We start from the raw sequence: 20,620 nt of genomic DNA on the forward strand, positions 1-20,620 counted from the left end.
CTCCGGCCGATAAAAACATCCCCAGGCCTCGTTCACCCTGAGATAGAATAGATTTATTAGCAAGAGGTAATCAGGAAACATATATTTTTACAAAAAAATGGAAATCTTTTTCCAAACAAGCTGTAAGTTGAAATAGTTTAGGGCTTGAAATAGAATTCTCATACCACGAGGTATTGCTTACAGCAAAATTCTGTCTGTTAGAGTGGAGCATGCCTGCCACTTTAAAGTTAAACTGTGTTTATATACTGTACAATGTAAAAAATACATGGTAATATTCACAGAATAAGCACTACATTACTATATTCCTGCTAGAAGGTGGTTAGACAGGATTACAGTATATGTAATAAAAACACTCGGTCATCTTCGGCTAAATCTACGGCGTGGGACGGGGATGGGGGGGTTGGTGCCAGGGGAGCGGGGCTGCCGCCCGGTGCTCAGCTGCAGCCCTGCGGCCACTGCACGGCCTGAGCTCAGCCCCCCGCCGCCCCCAGCCCTATGGAGGGGAACGAATGACGAAAAGAACATCGTGGAAAAGTAACCCGGACCGCCGGCAAAGTGAGGATGCGTGAAACCTTAAAGGATGCGGGGAATCCTACGCGAGGCCGAAGAGCGGGAGGGGATTTGGGGGGGCTGCTGGGGGAAGCGCGCACACGGGGGGCACTCCGGCATCCAACGGGAACACACAGCTATGTACAGCGGGGGCGGAGCGCCCGGCTCAGGAAGGCAGCTTGGGCTCCATCCGCAGCGAAGCCCCGTATAAAGCCTCCTCGTCCATCACTCCGGACTGGTCCAGCAGGTACTGCGTCACCTGCACAACGGGGCGAGAATCAGAGCCCGTGTGGGGCAGCAGCGGTGCTGCAGTGGGGAGAGGGCCGAGCAGCGCCCCCAGTGCCGAGCAGTGCTGCAGCCCCACAGCAGATTGCATGAGCCTGGCACACCCCACAACTGCAAAGTCCTCAGTGGCTCTTCTGCTTTCCATGCTCAGCCACCCCCTGTTCTACCAGGCACCACTGAGCTCCTGTGCTGAGAACACCAAGTCGCAGTGGTTAACCACACTGGGGGGTTGGAATTAGAAGATCTTCAAGGTCCCCCCAGCCTGAGCCGTTCTATGATCCTAAGGCACCGCAATCAGGGAACTGAGGTTCCTGCTGTGAGTGCTGCTGGTGGGCAGAGAACAGCTCTGCTGTGAGCAGGAAGCTGCTGCCATCTCCTGCCACCACGCAGGACCCCGTGGTGTCACAGACCCGTGGTGCTGTGCTGGGGATGTGGCAGACACTGCAGCCATGGTGGGTTTCATTGCTTCTGCAGAGCGGCAGCCCCGCAGCCCACCCAGCCCACCCCTGCACACTGCGGTCACGCTGTGCTGGCAGAGGAAGCACGAGGGCATACGGGGCTTTCCATTGCTGCATGCGTGTCGGGGACAACACGTGGCAGGGGCCAGCAGCGCTGGGCTGTGTGGGGACACAGGGCAGGAGCCTGCGGCCCTGATGGGCACACAAGTGCTGCCCCGTGATAGCTCCGTTCTGTGCCAGCAGGGCCTGGCCGCATGCCTGGGGCTCGGGCAGGATGCAGGAAGATGCCAAGTTTTGTGCAGAGCCATTGCATGGAGCCACTGCCACCTGCTGCTCACGGCCCTGCAGCGCATGGCACGCTCCTTTCTCCCCCTGCACTGCCCAGATGAGGCCATATATATCACTGAGTGCTGAGTGTGTCTGTAGAAAGAACCACAGCACACCAGCAGCGTGTAGGGAGCTCACTGCTGGCACCCTCCACTCCTCCCCACTGCCACAGGCAACGCTGCTCACCTACCATGTCACATTCCTTACAGAAGCCCCACAGCTTCCCTGAAGGCACTGCCAGAAGCCCAAGGCTTAGTGCTAAAATGGGAAGAGCAGGAGCACGTGGCTCTCGTACCTTGGGCTGGTGCTCGATCTTGTAGGAGGTTTGCTGGAACTGGCGGATCTCTCTGATGATGTGAGAAATCTGTCCAGAAAGGAAATAAAACCATTGGTCACAGTGCAGCCATCACTGGCGCCACTGGCTCCTGGCACCACTCTGCCCACACCGCTCCAGCACCACCAGCAGAACCCCCCGGTGCCGCCCAGAGCTGCCCACGTGCCCAGCACTCACCATCCTCATTTTGGAGAAGTTCACCAGCCCGTCCTCAGTGTAGTTGGGGGTGCCCTCCTCGATGAAGGCCAGGTCGGTCAGGTACATCCCCAGGTAGGGCACGCATGGGGGGTCGCAGCTGTGGGAGCAAATTGCAGACACATGAGAGAGAAATAACCCCAACCAGAGCTTGTGTGGGCCCTGCAGGGGAGGGAGGAGGGCTGTGCCCCGCAGCTACCAGGATCTGAAGGGTTCTGTAAGATGCGGGAGCTCCAGGGCTCAACCCCACCATCTCATTGTCAGCTACAGAAAAATGAACTAGAATTGCATAGGAGGAGTGTGATGAGTGGGTGACCCTGTCCCAGCACCTCTGGGCTCACTGAGGGCAGTGACGAATCAACCCCAGAGCTAAGGGGACACAGGGAGGCAGGAGGCAAAGCAAGCACTGTGCCAACCCACTGCCCTGGGCCATACGTGGCACTCCATGCAGCACAACATGAACACCATACAATGACCTTCTGGGGAACCTGAGTGTCAGAAAGGCACCCAGCCCTGCTCACTGCAGTGCAGCCCCCCAAACAGGTCACGGCCCTCACTCACTTTTTCAGAGCCTCCCTCAGGTTCTTGAACCTGCCCTCCGAGGACACCAGCTTCTGCAGCTTGTCGATCAGAGCCTTCGTCTGCAAGAGACCCAAAGCGTACCCTGGGGTGGCACAGGCAGGAACCCCCTCCCATCTCCACCCACCCGGCCCGTGGGACCCCTTCCCCACTGCAGTGCTGGGAGCAGCGCGCGGCTGCTGGGACCACATGGAGGAGCGGAGCAGATGCTGAGCAAAGCCCCTGCAGCACAGCACGGCACAGCACAGCACAGCACAGCACAGCCCACAGCTCCCCGCCTCCTCCTTTGCCAGCGCCTGTCTGAATTCACAGGTTTAGCTCTTTGCAACAAAAATATGAGATATTTCAGACTCAGGAGGAGCCCACACAGCAGTTCTGGCTCCGGCAGCCCCCGGGCTCCGGCAGGCTCGATAGAAGCTATTTCTGCACCAAGTAAATCGACACAGGAATTAATTCTGCTCATCCATAATTGGTCCTGGAAGCCCTCAAACTGAAGTGCACGTATGCACGGGTGTGAACGGCAGCAACCGCCCTTTGGGGAGGGCCAGTCCATCTGCAGAGCTCCCTCCTGCAGGGGCCGACCCAAAGGCAGCGTCCCACCGCAGCCCGGCGTCCCCACCTGCTTGGAGACCTTCAGCCAGGTTTTCTTGAGGCGGAAGATCGCGCTGCGGTTGAGGGAGGAGGTGATCTCCAGCACGGCGTTGTAGTTGTGCAGGCAGCGGCAGATGTCGGCTACCGCCACCCACTTCTCGATGGCGCTGACGCGCGCGGTGAGCTCCTCGTTGCGCAGGATCTCGGACGCAATTAAGTTGCTGACCTTCGGGAGGCAGCAGCCGCAGCATCAGCAGCGCTTCGGGCAGCGCCTCAACCCGCACCCACGTGCCGCACGCTCCGTTTTTGTTACCATCCCACCCCGCAGCCCCGCTCACATCATTGAAGTGCTTCGTGTTCTTCATGATGTACGGCGTCCGCTCGTTCTTCTCCAGCTTCATCCAGCCCTGCCCGAAGAACTCCCTGCAAAGCGCAGTGCCGAGCTGACCTCTCACTGCTGTGATCACCCCACGCCCCCCAGCAGGACACCCCGCGCCCCACTCACTCGTAGGGGATCTTCTTGAAGACCAGGTGGTCGAGCAGTGTCAGCTGCTCCGCTATCTCCAGCGCCGAGTGATTCTCAAAGGGCTCCGGTTTGACTCCCTCAGCCTACAGTGCAGAAACAAGGGCTGCTTAGAACCACTGCATCACAGACCAGCTCGGGCTGGAAGGGGCCCCCAAGACCCTCTGATGTAATGAGCAGGGACCCCCCCAGCTCCACCAGTGCTCAGAGCCCATCCGGCCTGACCATGGTTGTCCCAGGGACAGGCACTGAGTTGGGACTTTCTTTCAGACTCAAAAGAAAGGCAAAGCCACCTCCCATGCCATGAACCCGACCCGTCACAGCAGCCCTCCCTGGCCCCACACAGTGCTGGTGGCTCCCAGAGCATTAATCGCATCCATACATGTGTCCATGTGGATGCACACAACCACCCAATCCTCATTGCTGACTTAATGGAGTGTCAGATCCCAGCACACTGGTCTGTGTAACCGCTGCCTTTCTGCCCTACATCTGCTTAATTAACAAAGCAGCAAGGAATGGCAGCAGGAGCAGAGCAGCTGTGTGAGCATCACTGAGGTGGAGGAACACCACGAGGGGACCTGGCAGCCCTTGCACCCCAATGAGCGCCCCAAGCCTTGCAGGGCACTGCCTTTGCCAGGTGTTGTCCTTAAAGCTCAGCTCCTCGGGGCGAGCAGCAGAGTGAAACCCCCGTGTTTGTTTGCATGCTCCACTTCCAGGGCACTTTGCGGCTCCAGTGATCACAGACAAAAGCCTTAAAACCTGAAGTGCCTCAAAGGCTGCAGAAAGCAGCAGAGCAGACCAGGGGGCAGCAGAACTGTTGGCTCAGGCGCACCAGGCCACGCTGGAGTGCTGCTGTTTTTTTCCAGGCTTTGTTTTCTCTGAGTGCAGAGCAGCAGCCCCAGCTCAGTGCTCACCCTGAGCTCTGTGAATGCACCGCACGTTCCCTGTGCTCCACTTGGAGCGGTGCTGACACAGCACCTGAAGCCCACAGCCAGCAGCACTGGTGCAGGGCTGGGGCACTGGGAACCCATGGGACATCCCTGAACCCCGTGGGCTGGCACATCTCTGTGCCCCTGCAGCACTGCCAATGGTGTGGATAGATGGATTTGGATGGGGGCTGCACTGGTGCTGCTGTTTCCAGCAGTGGGCTGCTGTGAGCAGCTGACAGAGCTCACCATCTGCATCACTTCCTCCAGCGTGGTCTGGTTGTCCCCCGGGTCCTCCTGTGTCAGAGTTCTGTGACACAAAAGGATACAGCACTTAGAATCACGGCTCTTGGCATGGTTGGGTAGGAAAGGACAAAGGACCTTGGAGCCACCACCCCCCCCACCGCAGGCTGGGTGCCCCCCACCAGCTCAGGCTGCCCAGGTTCCCATTCGTGTTCCCATGCCCACTTTTACCCTGGGAGCAGCCACAGGAGCCCAGAACTGCACCAGAAGTGAACCCTCCGCCAGCCCTTCACCTGATGATGTTTGCAGCTGCTTTCCTCTCCTGGGTCAGGAGCTCGGGGTCGTGAATCACCTCCTCCAGAAAGCTGATCACCCTGAACTTCAGCTCCTCATTGGTTTCAAAGTCCTGCCAAATCAGGCACAGTCACAGCTGTGATCAATCTCACACACAGCGCATTACTACACTATGAGGATGGGGAACAACAGGGAACACCGTGGCCCCCTGACCCTGATCTCATCCTGCCAACTCCCCCCAGCAACCAAACCCCAGTGATGCACTTCCCCACAGCCCCGTGGTGCCCTGCTGCATCCACAGCACCTCCCATCTCCCCACGTCCACTCAATTGCTTAATTAAAGAAAAAAGTCCTGTGCTGAAGCCTGGCTGAACCCGCTGCCAAACCTGTGCAAGTACCCAGATCCCAAAGAGCACACCCAGACCCGCGGAGCTGTCCTGTGCCATGGGCACACCACTGCCTGGACCCCCCGCTGCACCTGCGAGTGCTTGGAGACCCAGTGCCGCAGCACGTTGAGGACCCTGTTGGTGGCTGCTCTCCGGATGACAAACTCCTTGTCCCCGTTCCGCTGGTCAGTCGGGAAGCCTGAAAGCAGGAGCACTGCTCAGCACAGCCAGGAGCTGCTTGGGGTACTTTTAGGATTGCGAGAAGGAAAAGCCCTGTGTTTCCAAGTACCCCAAAGCAGTTGAGCTGCATCTGCAAGGGGTTTGGCTGCCTGCAATGTGCAACCTGCAGAGCCACGGTGCTGCTGGGGGCAGCTGCCAAACACGGTGGGGACGGGCACATGCAGACGCTGGCCCTGCAGAACCCAACCCCGCACCTGCACTGGCCAGCGACATGCGCCGGTACTTCTCCTTGGTGGGGGTCCCCTCATTGGCACCTGCCGTGGCGATGGCGAAGGCGGACGCAGCAGACAGGGCACTGCGAGTGCTGTCCAGCTCCCGGCAGGATGGCATCACCACACCGTTGTTGTAGGAGAACAGGGAGAAATCTGGAGGGGGAACGGCAGCCCTCAACCACAGCAGCAGCCCAGCTGTGCCCCCCATTCCTGCCACAGCCCGCAGCTCACCACAGGCGCTGTGCTCACATCTCACCTGAGGAGTTCTTGCACTTGATGGACATGGGAGTGGTTGGAGATTTTGTCGGGGACGTTTCAGCCTCTGCCTCATCGCTCTGGTTGGGGTCGGTGTCAGACTCCTCCCGGACGGACACGTCTGAGCCTGGGGAGCAGGGAGTGCTCACGGCCAGCACCACACACAGTGCAGCCCCATATTTCCCTACAGCCCGTACCCTACCCGGGAGCTGCAACCCAGACACCCACATGACATCAATGTGACCCTGGCAGGTCACAGCCAGGACACCGCCTGCCCTTCCCATGAGGACTCACTCTGTTTGCTTGGCAGCATCTCCTCCTGTTTCTCTGCGGCCGCTTCCCCTTCATCAGGGATCTTGTTGGGGTAGCTGCTGGACACGTACAGCTTGTTGATGTCCAGGGTGGTCTTGCTGAAGGGGCCCATGGAGGAGTACATGCTTGCATAGCCATTGGAGGAGCAGCTGAGCGCCGCCAGGTCCAGCGCCTTGCCCCCCGTGATGATGGGGATGTTGAGGGAGAGCTTTCTGCGCCGGCTGGGGGACGACGACTTGGTGATGGAGAGCGGCGGCGGCGAGGAGAACTTGCGGTTGGCACGGGGGGACTTGGGGGGCTCGCCATAGAGCAGCTTGGTGTTCTGGCTGCTGGCAAACAGCAGCTCCAGGGACCTGCAGGAGGAGATGGGAGCTGGCGCTCACCCTGCGGCACAGCACAGCACAGCACAGCACAGCACAGCACAGCACAGCACAGCACAGCATGCCATCGGGTGGGAGACAGCACAGACAGAGCCTCACCGCGCAGGGATGGCGCTGATGGGTTTCTTGTAGATGGTGATGAGCTTGTCAAGAACGACCAGGGCGGTGGTGAAGACACGGTACGAGTGCAGGAACGTGTTCAGAAAGTCGATGCTCAGGAAACGCAGGTCCGTCAGCCGCTCCAGCAGCCGTTCCACGCTTGCATAGCGGATCTGGAGGACCTTGCAGGAATTCATCGTTTTACTGAACCTAATGTCAACATCATCACAATACAAGCTGGCATCAGACCTGCAGAGAAACAAGAGATCTGTGGCTCCAGCCTGGAACGAGACCAAGAGCTGCAGGGCACGAGCAGCCGCACTCGAGGCATGTGGAGACCAGGGGTGGAGGGTGCTGGGGGAAGGAGCACTGCTCACAGGGTGCCTCAGGACCGCTCCGGGGAAGGCTGGGCCCCAGATGGGTGGCAAAGCTGGGGCAGGGCAGAGCCCCACGGCCATGCAGCACACAGCAGAACTCACTTGATCATCTGTGGCACGGTGACCTTGGAGTTCTCCTCGAAGGCGTTCATCATGAGCCCGTTGCAGCGGATATTGTCCACGCACTGTGAGAGACAGTGGGGAACATGGGAGGGGGCAGTGGTGGGGGCAGCACCCCACTCCTGTTTCTTCTCTTTTGGAGAAGATTTTTTTCCTAGAATCCAACTTTGTGCAAAGCAAGCACAGAGCTTGTAAGGTGTTACCACATGCAGGGGTCAGGGGAGAAGTCAACTCAAGGCACAGCCCATAGGCAGCCCATGGGACACCCCATATCCATGCGGTGTAGCTCTTTGCATCCCCATACTGCACTTCCACTGTCTGAACCAGACACCAGCAGCACCTTCTGGTGATGCTCTGTGGCCACACAGCATGCGTGCTGGCCCCCAGGGGCAAGCTGTACCTGGCTGATGTCGCTGGTCCAGGCGGCCTTCTCCTGCCTGGAGGATGCCACGAGGATGACGGTGAAGGACGAGGCATCCTTTGGCTCCACCACAATCTTGAAGTCGAGATGGTCGATGTCCTGCCCTGGAGCTTTTGCTTGGGAGCAGAGCAAGCAAGCATGGACATTGGATGGGGAGATGCACAAATCCCCCACCCCAAGGAAGGGCGCAGGGACTGTGGGGTACCTACCATCCTCATCGGTGCTCTCCTGCTCCTCGATCAGCGTGCAGTCGATGAGGGAGATGACGCCATTCTGCAGAGCGGGAGTCAGGGTCAGAAGCAGGATGGTAAATCCAGCTGCAGCAGGATTGGGGTCTACTGCCCCAGCCCCTGCCATGTGCCATGCCCCACCGCCATGCCCACCTTGGTGAGGTGCAGCTTGCCGCCAGAGCCACGCGTGCAGATGATCAGGTGCTTGGAGAAGAGGAAGCACTGCCGCTCACCCTCCTTGCGCAGTGACAGAGAGCCCAGCCGCCCACGTGTGATCTTCCCCTTCTCTGACATCGGCACTTGAATGAGGGACCCTGCAGGGAGAGCACCCATCCCCGGCTCCAACTGGTCCGTGGGGCGGCAGGGACAGCGAGTGCCATGGGGCACTGCACTGACCCAGGAGGGCCTGGCAGCAGGAGCACGGTACCTTGTCGTACAAAGGTCTGGCTGGTGTCCAGCAGAATCTCACAGCCCTCGATGATCATCCGCTCTATCGCCAGATTTTTTCGGATGTTTTCGGTCTCACTCACTTCATCGTGCATTATCCTGCAGGAGGGAGATGAGCTCCAATGACACACACCCAAGCTGTTCTTTCTCCACTGAAACAGGTTGGGGGGCTGCATTGGGTAATGGACATTCCCAGAGCCACCGCCTCCATCTGTCCCACACCGCCCTGTGCCACCCCGCGGCTCTGACCTGGAGAGCTCCTCCAGCTTGGACTTGGCATAATCCAGGCTGTTCCTCTCCACGTGCTCGTGTGGGGTGTGGGCCAGCAGCTCGTGCAGCGTCAGGATGTACCGGGGGATCTGCAGCACAGAGCAGAGCGGGGCTCAGCAGCACAGTACAGGGCTGGGGCTGGGCTAGAGCACGGGGGTCTATCAGCCACGGTCACCTGGAACATGGGGTAGGTGAGGAAGGTCTCCAGCGTGCGCTCCTCGCAGTCGGGCTTGGCCTCGTAGTGCTTCAGCAGCTTGTCGAAGTCGCGGTTCTGCTTGCAGTGCGCCAGGATCTGCAGGCTGTACTGGTGGTTCCGCACAAACTCCTGGTAGATGTTCAGCATGGGCAGCAGAATGTCAAAGAGGTCGGCTGCGGGCAGAGGCAGTAATTGGCTTTCTCCATTCATTCTTTTTTCTTTGCTCAGGCTCATGCCTGACGTTAACAAGGCTCAGGGGCCAGCAGTGATGTGCAGTGCTGCACTTCACTGCCAACAATTAGCAAAAAGTCCACCAAGCCTCGTTAGGACAGCAGCGAGAAGCAGGGAGCAGAGCAGGGGGCACTCACCCAGCACAAGGGTTGGCCAGCTGGATATCCTTGCTTTCAGGCCTTGGTAAAAGATTTGGTGCAAAAACATGATCGTTTCGCTGCAAAGAAATCCAGAGGTGTGGAGCAGATGAAGAAGCAGACAATAATAGGACCAAATCACCACCCAGCCGCATGTGAGGCAGCCTGGGGATGAGTCCTGCCAGGGGGGTTGCAGGGAGGTCCCATAGCAGTAAGTGGGTACTTGTCAGCACCCTGAGCCTGGGGGACCCCCCATTATCACAGCATCCACAATGCAGCATCGCCTCCTCTGTGCCCAGTGTCTCCTCCATGCACAGCACCAGGCTCCTCTTTGCAAAGCCCACTCCCCCTGCCCGCAGGTTGGGAGCCAACCAGGATTCCCCCTTGCACTCTCCTGCTCCCTGTGAAATGGATGCCCACTGCTGCTGGCTGCCCCTTGTTTCTACGTGCCACCAGGGGAGCAGTGTGCATTTAACTCCCAACAGCCAAAAGCCCATCCTCGCATTCCCCTGGCCTGGCAGTTCCGCTCCCCTCCCTGCACCAGCACTATGAATTTGGTTGGATTGCTCAGAACGGGATCACAGAACGTCCCCAGGTGGAGGAGACCCACAAGGAGTCCAGCCCAGCTGCCGAGCCAGAGCCCACCTGTTGAGGAAGATGCTGCTGACATCATCGTGTGTGATGGGCGGCTTCTTGGAGCTGGCAGCCATGCGCAGCGGCCGCAGGAAGTTGTTGACCAGGATGTGCAGCTGCTGCACGTACTCAGCCTCAGCCTCCAGCATGCTGAACACCACCTGGTTCCTCTTGCGCATGCTGTCAGCGTGCGGGGACCTGATGTAGTCCTGGATGATGGTCTTCCACTTCCTGCGGCACAGCCAGCCGCGCAGGAAGCTCTGCACCTGGGGGAGCAGCACTCGTTAGTGCAGGGCGGCTCATCAGCACAGGCTAACAGAGCATGGGCAGGCTGCGGCCCATGGTGCTGGTGGGCAGCAGCAGCCAGCAGAGCTTCTGAGCAGGTGAATGTGCCCCCCCCAAGAAGGCTGCTCACTCCTGGCCATGTGAACATGATGCTGCACTGTCCGGCATCAGCTCCGTGTGGGTACCAAGCTCAGCTCAATGCAGCAGGGGCTGCTGAGCTGCAAAGCCAAGCTCCTCCCTGACAGCCCCACACGGACCCAGCAGCTCCACGCCCGGCTGTGCCGAACCTTTTTGATTTTCTTGATGTCGCTGTCGTCCTCGCTGGGTGTGCTGCTCTGCACCGACTGGATGCGCTCGTTGTCCTTCAGCAGGGAAGCGATCTGCAGCACAGGGACAGCATCACACCTGCAGTGCCCTTGCAGCAGGACCCAGCACGTGCTGCCCCCACCCAGCAGCCACGTGTGACACAACCCCCACGTCTGTGCCCGCAGCAGCGCCCGGTCCGCCCCGTACCTCCGCCTTCAGGCGCTCGATCTCGATCTCCCCATCCTCAATCTGTTGTCGGAGTTGCTTGGCAACAGTTTTCTCTGTTTCCACAATCTGAAGTAAATGGAGGTACTTCTGCATCAGCGCCTCGTGCTCCGTGGCCAGGGTCCTGTAGCTGTGGGCAGACATGGCTGTCAGAGCAGCCCCTGGCCCCCCACACCTCCCTGACACACAGCTCAGAGGGACCCACAGTTAGGATACAGAGAGCTGTATGCATCCAGTCACCTGCACGCAGCCCACCATCCAGCCTCGCCATCAGTGCTCCCCCCGCTGGATGCTGCACCAACATTGCCCAGCACGGCAGTGCTCACTGTGACAATCCCACTGCCCCAGGATGGCACAGCACAGCAATGCCCACTTCGACAATCCCGTTCCCAACCATTTTTGCTATCCCCAGAGGAAGCCCTGCTTCTGGCCCCACAAATGGCAGGGGATGGGGTGCAGAAGCAGTGACACGTGGCACAGGGGCAGCCCTCAGTACCTGGCGTGGGCAATGGCTGCCACCCACTCGTCGCAGTCCTTGGCATCCTCAGTGCGCAGCTCCAGCGTCTTCTGGTTCTCATGGTTGAAGTTCACGGTGAAGTAATGCTGTGTGGGGAGCAGGACGGGGTCAGGAGGGTCCCTGTGGTCAGCAGCTCACTGCTGTGCTCACAGCCAAGCGCCCCGCAGCGCTGCTCCAGGAGCACAGCCATGGAGCTGCAGGGGGGACACTGCTATGAAACACACAGAGCAGGGAACGTCTGCAAGTAACAGCATCCTGCTGGGCACAGATCCCAAATGCACATGAATGCATCACAGCCCAAGGCTGCAGGACAGGAGGGAGCCTTCCCCCATGCAGGGGATGCAGTGCTGCATCCCTTCCATGTCCCATTACATCCCTGCCACGTCCCTACCACATCCCACTGCCAGGACCCTGCACAGGGCCATACCCCACGTGCAGCAGCGCCAGCCCTGGGCATTCTCATAGCCGCAGCACGGCAGGATGGGCGCAGCAGCTATTTTCAGCTTCCCTTGACATTTACAGTATTGGTGTTAATTGTGCGGCGGCGGCCCCAGCCCGCACTGTTGCTGTGCTTTCCTGCTGTCTCCTAGGAGACAGGTAACGCGCAGCACTGCTGCCAGCAGCTGGGCCAGGCAGAAACATGATGGAAAGAGCTCCTTCCGATGCTGTCTGCTGCTCTGCTATGGAGTTCATAGAGGGCAGGTGGGTACCACGGCTGCCAGGAGAAGCCACAAGCAGGGGGGTGAGAGGCAAGGAGCACAGGACGCGGCGTGCCCACAGCACAGTACCCACATGGGGCTGCATTCACCAAGTAACAGCCAAAAACAGACCCCCATGTGCTGCATCCTCCCAGCACAGCCCCAGAGCTGACAGGTCCAGCTGCACGGCTCACACACCAGGATGGACCTCGTGCCCTGCAGCTGCTGGGGGAGCCCTCCCTCTGAGCCATGTCACCCCATCGTCTCCTCCCTCCCACCCCAAAGGCGTCTTAGAGGCAGCAGGACGCCCCTGACAAACACCTGTCCGGGTTCTGGAGCTGTATGGGTGGCTGTGCCCCACCACACCGTGGTGCTGCCGTGCCTTGTGCTGGCCCTGGAGCTGTGCACACCGTGTGCTGTCACTGCCATCATTCCCAACCAACACCCAGGAAGCTCAACGTGCTCCGAAGGAGGAAGTTATTTCATATTTGAATAATAAAACACCCACCAGCCTGTTATCTCCTCCTGAATTACGAGCCTCCGCTGTTATCTCAGCCACACATCACTCCCGACAGCACGGGAACGGCTCCGGCAGCGCTCGCTGTGCTCAGGGCACAGAGGTGGCACCAGAGCTGGCAGTGCCAGCTGCCCGAGGGCCGAGCATCCCCATCCTGCAGCAGGTGCAGCTCCTGCAGCTCACACTGCTCCTTCTCGCTGCCTTTTCTGCTCATTGGAAGCCCTCGATGGCACACATCTGCAGAGGCACCCACACATCACTTATCAACAAACCTCCCCTTGCTCTGCCTTCCGAGGAATGACACAGGTACCCCTCGGGTCCCTCATTACTGGCATTCTGCAGCACCCCCCGCAGGCTCTGGGCACTGAGCATCCTCACTGCTTCATCCCCGGGGTGCGGCTGACGCGGCTCTGCCTGCAGGAGCAGCGCGGGAGCATTTCAGGTCACGGTGAGCAGCGCTGAAAGCAGCGGCAGGCGATGCTCCGAGTCCTTCCTCCAGGGCCAGAGCTGCCCGAGCTTCACAGGGAGACGCTGCAAGTGCTTTTCAGCAATGGTAGAGAGCACATTCTGCTTTGGCCCCGGCCTCCAAAACCTTCAGCTCAGTCACACTGAAGTCATTTATTCTGAGGCAGACAGCAGCGTGAACAATCCCAGCTCCAGAATTCCAACAAACTCCAGCACCTGGATGCTGAGAACGGCTGCTGGGTGCTGAGCTGGGCGATGGGCAGGACCACGTCCCCACAGCACAGCACTCCAACAGGGACCTGCACGCTGCTCCCAGCACCCACCACCCCACGGCCCGGAGCACTCCGCCCTGGTGCAGGCTGCACGGCTGCATCCCTGCTCCTGCAGCCACAGCAACACGTCTGGCACTGGCCAGGAGGTGCAGTGAGCAGGGAGCTGCCCTGGCACCTGCTGCAGCTCCGGCCCCCACAGCCCACTGCAGCAGCTCGGTTCCCCATCGCTCCAGCAGAACAGCCCAGCAGCAGCCCAGCTATTTTTACCGAGACAAGAGCACAATAGCAAAAGGCTGCTTGGGAGCTATTTCTGCTTCCAGAACCTCAACAAACGACTTTGAATTAATGAAGGAGACTACCCAAGTGATTAATGTGCTGGGAAGGCTCCACAGAAATGTCCTCCCTCGTGTCTGATGTCCCCATGCTGGTGCTGCTGGCGCAGCCGCGCTGCCCTCTGCCAAGCGCACAGAATGGAGGCAGAGCAGCACCCGCTGCTCCTCGGGGGCTGCACTGGGCATCCCTGCACACCCCAGGATTCTGGTCCTGCTGTCCCACGGTGCTGAGATGTGCAGGTCCTCCAAGGGTGCAGCTGGAAGCCATGCACAGGGTTCCCATGCCTGCCTTGCACCCACCCCAGCTCCCTGTGGGGCTCAGCAGGACCCGCTGGCACTCAAGAGCCACACCTGTGTCCTATTCCCACACCCGTGTCTGCCCCCCTGCCCACGGAGGGGACACCTGGGCTCCTCCATCCTGCCACATCCCCAGCCAAAGCCACCAGATGGTTGCAATGAATGTGAGTGCCACCACAATGGGAGCTCTGTGCAGCGTGCAGTGGTGCCCACTCATGGTGCTGCAGGGGGACAGGCAGGGTGCTGCTGCCATCTCCCCTGCACAGCACCAGGTGCTCCAGGGGCACTGAGCCAAAAGATGGGACCAAACATCTCCAGCACTCACAATGAGGATGGGAACAGCAGAGTCAGGCCCAGCACAAGCAGAAACACGAGTGCTTGGGACTTTGGAGCCCCTCTGACACCCCAGACCTCATTACCTGCTGGGACAGGACACAGCACCATGCTTAGTGCCCATGGTTGGTGCTATCTGCCAGGTCCCAGCAGGCACAGGGCACTTCCACGTGGAGCACAGCCAGGCTCTGGGCTGAGAAGATTGCAGCAGGGCCAGTCTGCAGCCCCTGCCCCACTCAGGACAGCTCTGCTGGGCTCCCCACAGCACCACCCCGTGCCTGAGGATGCTGCGTGGGGACACGCAGGGATTCAGCTCACAGACCAAGGTCTGCCCAAATACTCCGAGCTGATGTCAGCAGGGATCCGTTCCCCACGTCCCTGGTGCGACACTGTGTTACCATCACACAGCTCACTGCAGGAACCTGGGCACAGCACAGGGCTGGGAGCAGCACCGTAACCACGGGCATCCCCACCTCAGTGTGTGCCAAAGGGAGCTGCCAGCCAAGGTGATGTGCAGGCAAACATTGTGAGGCGCAGGAAGCACTGCGGTGCCGTTCCATCAGCTCCCCTCTGTGAGTGCTGGTGCAAAATGCGGGCTGTGACTTCAGCTCGTTTGTTCACACCACGTCTGTGGAAGGGAGTGTTGACCCCGGATGTCCTTATTTGGATTTCCATGACAAATATGAGTGAAGGTTTTCTGCCCCCTGACAAAGTGGGATCACGCTGCATCGCCCCATCCTGCAGCTGACACCATGTGAACAGAGCCCACAAGCAGTGAGCAGCACACAGCCCAGACCCCACAATGGGGACGTGGTGATCAAACCCTCTGTTCTGTCCCTCTGCTTTCCATATAACTTCACTCCTTTCCTCTCACACGTGCTGCATGCTAAGCACGCTGCATTCCACCACAACAACAAACCTGCAGCAAAGCAAAATAGGTGAACATGAAAACAGAGAACACTTGGGAAGGAACAGCCTTTGACATTCCTCCTCTGTGGAGAATTTGAAACTTTTTGGGTTTTACTTTAGAATCCAAACCCAAAGGTGCTGTCTGAAGGGAGCCCCGTGCTCACGGCTGAAGCCCAGACGGGTAAATCCCCTCCAATGACAATTAATGGCGATCAGGGGCGATGCTAGAAATTTCCTCCACACCTTCCAAAGAGCCACCACTGCTGAGTGCAGCTCTGTACCAGCACAGGAGGAAACAGCCCCTCTGATCTGCAGAGCTGCCACCCCCCACCCAGAGACCCCCAGGCACCCTGCACTGAGCGGGCTGCAGAGCTGCACCATCAGCATTCCGCTGCTCATCCCATCTGCTGGGAGATTAATCAGTTTGCAGAGCTGTGGGCAACCCGATGCCTGAGCGCTTCCATCTGCATTTGTCCCAGTAATGAGCCGTGGTGCAGAGCCAGGTGCTGGCCCCGGTGAATCAGTGCAGAGCAGCCGCCCTGCAGGCAGCCCATGTGGCAGGAGCCGCTGTGCCCCACGGGCAGCCCCTCACAGACGGATCCTCCCAGTGTGCTCTGAAAACAAAAGAGGAGGTGAATGCGTCCCTCAGCATTCCCCCAACAGAAAATTCCTCCTGGACAACTACAAGGAGTCAAATCCCAGCTAATGAGCCAGGATCAAGCTATGGAGCTGCTCTGGGGCACAGCTACAAAGCAGGGGGCAGTGACCCCCAGCCGACACACAGCCCTTCCTGCTGCTGCTGCTGCTGCAGGAGCTACTTAAGGGCAGCAGCACTGCGAGGGCACCACTGCTGCACAACAACAGCAGCGTTCAGCCGGAGCAGCACGGCTGCAGCAATCCCTGCCAGAGCTGTGCCACAGCCCCGAGCTGCTGCAGCCCCAGCACTGCCGGGCACTGGGGTGCAGAACACGCCAGGATCAGCAGCTCGCTGCCTCGCTGCAGGCCGTCCTACCCCTGCTCACCGTGCGGCTGCTTGGCCACATTATGCAAGAGCTGCAGAGCTGGAGCACGAGGCGCGGGGCCTCCCGTGAGCACGCAGCCGGGGCTGAGCACGCACCGCTTCCCGCAGCCCCACGCGGGCACCGGGCTCAGCACGTGCCCACACGCAACGCACCGCAGCCGCGGGGCAAACCAGCACCAGCCCTCCAGGGGTATCTGACACAGTGGGAGCAAAGGATGGGGATCCGCGACCCCGGGCTGGAGCCCCCCGGGTACTGCACGGCCCAGCGCCCACCAGAAAACCTGCAGGCACAACCCGCGGGCGGCCGGAGCTGCACAGCTGATGCAGGGCGCTGTGCGGGTGGGAGCTGCTCATCGTACCCACAGACATCAGCCCCTGGAGCCGGGCTCTGAGGGCGCAGCGCTGCTCTGCGGGTGCCATGGGGGGTCCCGGCCCCACCGCCCTGCGGGCACCGCATCTGCAGGCGGGTGTGCGGCGGGGGGCGGAGAGCAGCAGCCAGCCCCGCAGCGCGGCTTTGCTCACCGACCCGTTTCCGCCGGTGCCCGCGGAGCCTCGTGCCCTCGGCTCTGCGCTCTGCGCCGGCGGGGAAACCCGGAGTCCGATCGGCGCGGACGGAGCCCCCCCCAATGGAGCTGGGGGGGATGGGGGGTGATAGGGGGGTGGGGGAGGGCTGCGGCCGCTCCGCTGTCCCCGTTCCCCCACAAGGCGGGAGCCGCACAGCGCTCGGCGGGGCCGCGCCGCGGACACGCGTGGGCTCTATTGCGCAAAGCGCGAATCGCGACCGCCGGGTGGCGCCCTGCGGCAATTAGCGAGGGTAATTAGCGGGGCTAATTGCGGGACCCGTCACCCCCAAACCCCCCCGCGATCCTCCCCAGGGACCGGCGGCGGCACCCCGGGAGCACCACCCCGCCGCATCCCACGGCCCCCGGCCGCGGTCACGAGTGGGCAGAGGCCGGGCGGCTCCGCGGGGGGGAGCGCGGTACCCGGAGCCGGGAGCGGGCGGTGCGGGGGCAGCGGGCGGGCGGGCGGCCCCGGGCACCCACCTGCTTCTCCAGGGAGTCCTTGGCCGAGAGGGAGGGTTTGGGGGAGGGCGCCCGGTCGCAGACGCAGCCCTCCAGCAGGTAGAGCCCCGATGGCCGGGAGCTGGAGTCGGTCTCGAAGTAGAAGAGCATGTTCTGCAGCAGCGCGAACCACTTGGTGTGCCATTTTGTGTTGTCGGAGCTCCGCTTGCTCAGATAGCCCTTCCTGGCGCCGTCCTTCTTCGCCAGCAGCCCCAGGTAGGTGACGTGCCCGTCATTGAGCCGCATCCCCTTCTGCATCTTGGTGGGCTCGGCGGCTCCTCACATGGTCCCCGCCGGGCAGGCGGCGGGCGGGTACCTGGCGAGCAGCCGCAGCCCCCGCGCCCGCATCAGCGGCGCCCGCTGCCCCCGGAGCTCGGCCGGCTCCTCATCTCAGCTCCTCGTGCCGCCGCCCGGCCCCGCCGCCCTCCCGGCTCTGCGCTGTCTCCGCTCCTCCCGCGGCGGCGGCGGCGGCAGTGCCGGGGGAGCGCCGCGTCCCGGAGCCGCGTCTCCCGCAGGCGGCGGAGTCATGTGACGGTGCCAACGCCGCCACCGCCGCGGACGGCGGCACCGGGACGCCCCGCGCCGGGCACGGATGGGGGATGGCTCTGCCCCAACCGCGGCTGCGGGGGCGGCCGCGCCGCCCGGGGTCGGCCCCCTCCTCTCCCTCTTCTCTCCTCTCCTCTCCTCGGGGCCGCCCCCGCGGGTAACGGCGCTGCCGACCTCGGAGCGGCTCTCGCCGGATGCCCCGCGCACCGCCAGACGGACCCGGGGGAAGCGATGGGCAGAGGAGCCCCGAGGCGAGAGGGAGCACGGAGCCAGCGGGGATCGCGGCCGGTGGGGGCCCTGAGCCCTCCACGAACCCCGGCTGGCCAGGTTCCCTCTAAGAGAGACCCCCGATAAGCGGGGCCCTCGGTAAGTGGGACCCCAGGGCTGGCTGTGACCCTCGGGTCGGCCCCGACCTCAGAGCAACGTGGCTCAGCACGTGGCTGTGCTCAGCCCCACGAGGCAGCGCAGCCGTCGAGCATCCTGCGGAATCAGCCCCGCTCGCGGGATGTCCCCAGTCACGTCCCCCCTTCGTGGTGGGTCTCACACACGGCCCCACACCTCCCGCCCCCACGGGGCAGATGGATGGAGGTCATCGCATTCCCATCCACTGCAGTCCCTGATGTTGGGATGGTCCCACCACACTAGGAGGGAGAGCAGCACCTTCAGCACCTCATCACAGCCCTCCAGCTGCACAGCCACTGCTGGAGGTCACAAGGGGAGAAGACCCCAGCGTCCCTCTTTACCTCCACGCATCTCGCTCCTTTAAGCCCCTCCTGCACTCAGACCCGGAGCTGCACAGAGTAAAACGGGGACTGCTGGGAGCTGCGGCTGGGCAGGGTTGGGGGCAGGTGCTGCCCGTCTCCTGGGGGCTGCAGGTGGGCCCAGGGGCCGCGGTGATGTGCACACACAGCAGCCGGGGTGATGAGGGAGCTGCCCGCCCGCAGCGCCAGAGGAAGCGGCCCCTGCCCGGGTGTGACCGAGCCCCGCAGACACGGAGGGCATCGGGAGAACCGCGCTAATTAGCTTTGTTTCCGCCGAACACGTTGGCAGATCTCCAAGGAATTCAGTGAGGTCACAAGCTGCCATGGAAACAAGAGGGAACAGGCTGGAATTGGGAAAGGTGCTGACGTCTCCAGGCACCGGAGCTGCTGAGCAGGGCGCAGCCTTCTGTCCCCATGGCCAAACTGTGTCAGCATCGCGTCGGCTGTGGGTGGTTGCATCCATCCAGCTCCTGGACATTCCCCGTGCATCCACCTCCTGCAGGGCCGGGGCCGACCCCTGCTCCTGTCCCATCTCTGAGCTACAGATGGATCAAAGCACACGGCTGAAGGTGCTCCCCATGAGCAGCATGTGCTCATTGCAGAGCACGAGCCCCAACAGCACGGCAGTGTGGGGACAGGCAGGAGGGGCTGCTCATGGAGTGCTGCAGTCACATTCTTCCTGGGAGCTGGCAAGGTCTTGGATCAAATAAATGATAACTTGGAAGGCAGCGCTGCCAGTAATGCCAACACTGTGCGAAAGTGCTGGGAAGGATGAGCACGCCCCATTCAAATGCATGAAATGTGTTCAGGGGAAGCAGAGGTGACATTTGCATCATTTCTCCCCCATGTACAGCAATGCAGCCTGCCTGGCTGCTGGGGCTGCACAGACAGTGCTTTGTCCAGAGCTAAGATTTCTCGTTATTTTCAAGGCCCTTGATGGCAGTGGGTTCTCCTCTCTCCATGTAAGTGTTTAATAAACATCAAAGCAGTTCCAATGGGCACCCCTCACTAAGCTGAGGTTCGAGTTGGGGCTCACTGCCTGCAGCAGCATCAGCCCCAGCAGCACGACCCACTGGGATCCCCACGCTCTGCTCTGTGCAGGGGGGCACACGCAGCACTCCAGGCCCACAACCATGCAAGGACAAGGGGCAACGCAGCAGGAGGGAGGGAAGGTTTCTGCTGCTTCCCGTCCTGCTGTTGGTATCTGGGCAGGTGCTGTTCCTGTTTCTGACTCCAATGAAACATACAGCCTGCAGTTTCCACGCCAAAATCATCCTCAGTGCAAAATGAACCTCCTGTCGGTCCCAGCCCTTGCTTCCACCTTTGGCACCAGCTGGATTCATGTTGGCTCTGCCCAGGGCAGGTGCTGTCACACAGCAGCACCCTCCCTCATGGTGTGACCTGCAGTGCCCACAGAGGGGTCCAGGACGGTGCCTCCCAGCCCTGTCACACAGCAGCTGTAGCACATCACTGCCCTTGAAGACAAACAGCAGGAGGAGTGAGGATTTGCTGGGTGATTTACATGGGGGAAGAGTCGTCTCCTCTATGACATACATCCCTCAGTGGTAAAAGCAAACGCCTCTGGAAGCTGAGTGGGCGCTGCCCTGTTCCAAAGGGCTGCTGAGCGCTGGCAGCAGGCACTGCAGGAGAGGTTCCCCACACACTCAGCCACCTCCCACCTCTTTGCAAGGCACCTCATAACATTATGTAAAAATGCAAATAGAATCCATGCAAAGCTGCAGAGCCACGAGTGCCCGGTGAGAGCCCGGCGAGGAGCAGCCCAGCTGTCCCAGGCAGGGGCTGTTTTGCCAGCAGTGACACAGCA

At 60.9% G+C, this 20,620-nt stretch overlaps 1 protein-coding gene and 1 long non-coding RNA gene across 5 annotated transcripts; one reads left to right on the forward strand and one right to left on the reverse strand.

Moving 5' to 3' along the window:
- Positions 1 to 31: 31 nt before the first annotated feature.
- On the reverse strand, positions 32 to 18,039 carry RASGRF1 (Ras protein specific guanine nucleotide releasing factor 1). Of its 4 annotated transcripts, none has more exons than XM_015873388.2 (27): positions 17,471 to 18,038; positions 11,563 to 11,669; positions 11,049 to 11,196; positions 10,823 to 10,915; positions 10,263 to 10,516; positions 9,618 to 9,697; positions 9,229 to 9,422; positions 9,033 to 9,142; positions 8,764 to 8,882; positions 8,490 to 8,650; positions 8,316 to 8,379; positions 8,086 to 8,222; positions 7,668 to 7,750; positions 7,189 to 7,398; positions 6,692 to 7,062; positions 6,399 to 6,524; positions 6,125 to 6,295; positions 5,783 to 5,889; positions 5,304 to 5,416; positions 5,017 to 5,077; positions 3,824 to 3,927; positions 3,657 to 3,741; positions 3,347 to 3,544; positions 2,710 to 2,789; positions 2,131 to 2,248; positions 1,915 to 1,983; positions 32 to 808 (listed from the first exon to the last, which is right to left on the reverse strand). In XM_015873388.2, exons 1-27 carry the CDS (start codon positions 17,744 to 17,746, stop codon positions 716 to 718), a joined length of 3,732 nt encoding a protein of 1,243 aa, XP_015728874.1. In that variant the 5' UTR covers positions 17,747 to 18,038; the 3' UTR covers positions 32 to 715. The 4 variants fall into 4 exon arrangements, with proteins under 4 accessions (XP_015728874.1, XP_015728875.1, XP_015728873.1 ...); XM_015873389.2 differs by having other exon boundaries at positions 6,185 to 6,295; positions 7,189 to 7,437; XM_015873387.2 differs by having other exon boundaries at positions 7,189 to 7,437; positions 17,471 to 18,037.
- LOC107318953 lies at positions 17,593 to 19,790 on the forward strand. Its single transcript, XR_001557587.2, has 2 exons — positions 17,593 to 17,704; positions 19,085 to 19,790. It is a non-coding gene; the product is annotated as an uncharacterized LOC107318953 (long non-coding RNA).
- Positions 19,791 to 20,620: the final 830 nt, after the last annotated feature.

The sequence above is a fragment of the Coturnix japonica genome, chromosome 10 (assembly GCF_001577835.2).
Source record: "Coturnix japonica isolate 7356 chromosome 10, Coturnix japonica 2.1, whole genome shotgun sequence".
NCBI lineage: Eukaryota > Metazoa > Chordata > Aves > Galliformes > Phasianidae > Coturnix > Coturnix japonica.

Bases quoted from the DNA above. Each gene is read 5' to 3' on its own strand.
- RASGRF1 (XM_015873387.2), bottom strand. From the start codon at position 17,746: ATGCAGAAGGGGATGCGGCTCAATGACGGGCACGTCACCTACCTGGGG. The intron at 8,380-8,489 runs GTGGGCATGGCG...CCCGCTCTGCAG, and splicing joins GCAAGCTGCACCTCACCAAG to AATGGCGTCATCTCCCTCAT. The intron at 8,223-8,315 runs GTAGGTACCCCA...TCTGCTCCCAAG, and splicing joins GGAGAGCACCGATGAGGATG to CAAAAGCTCCAGGGCAGGAC.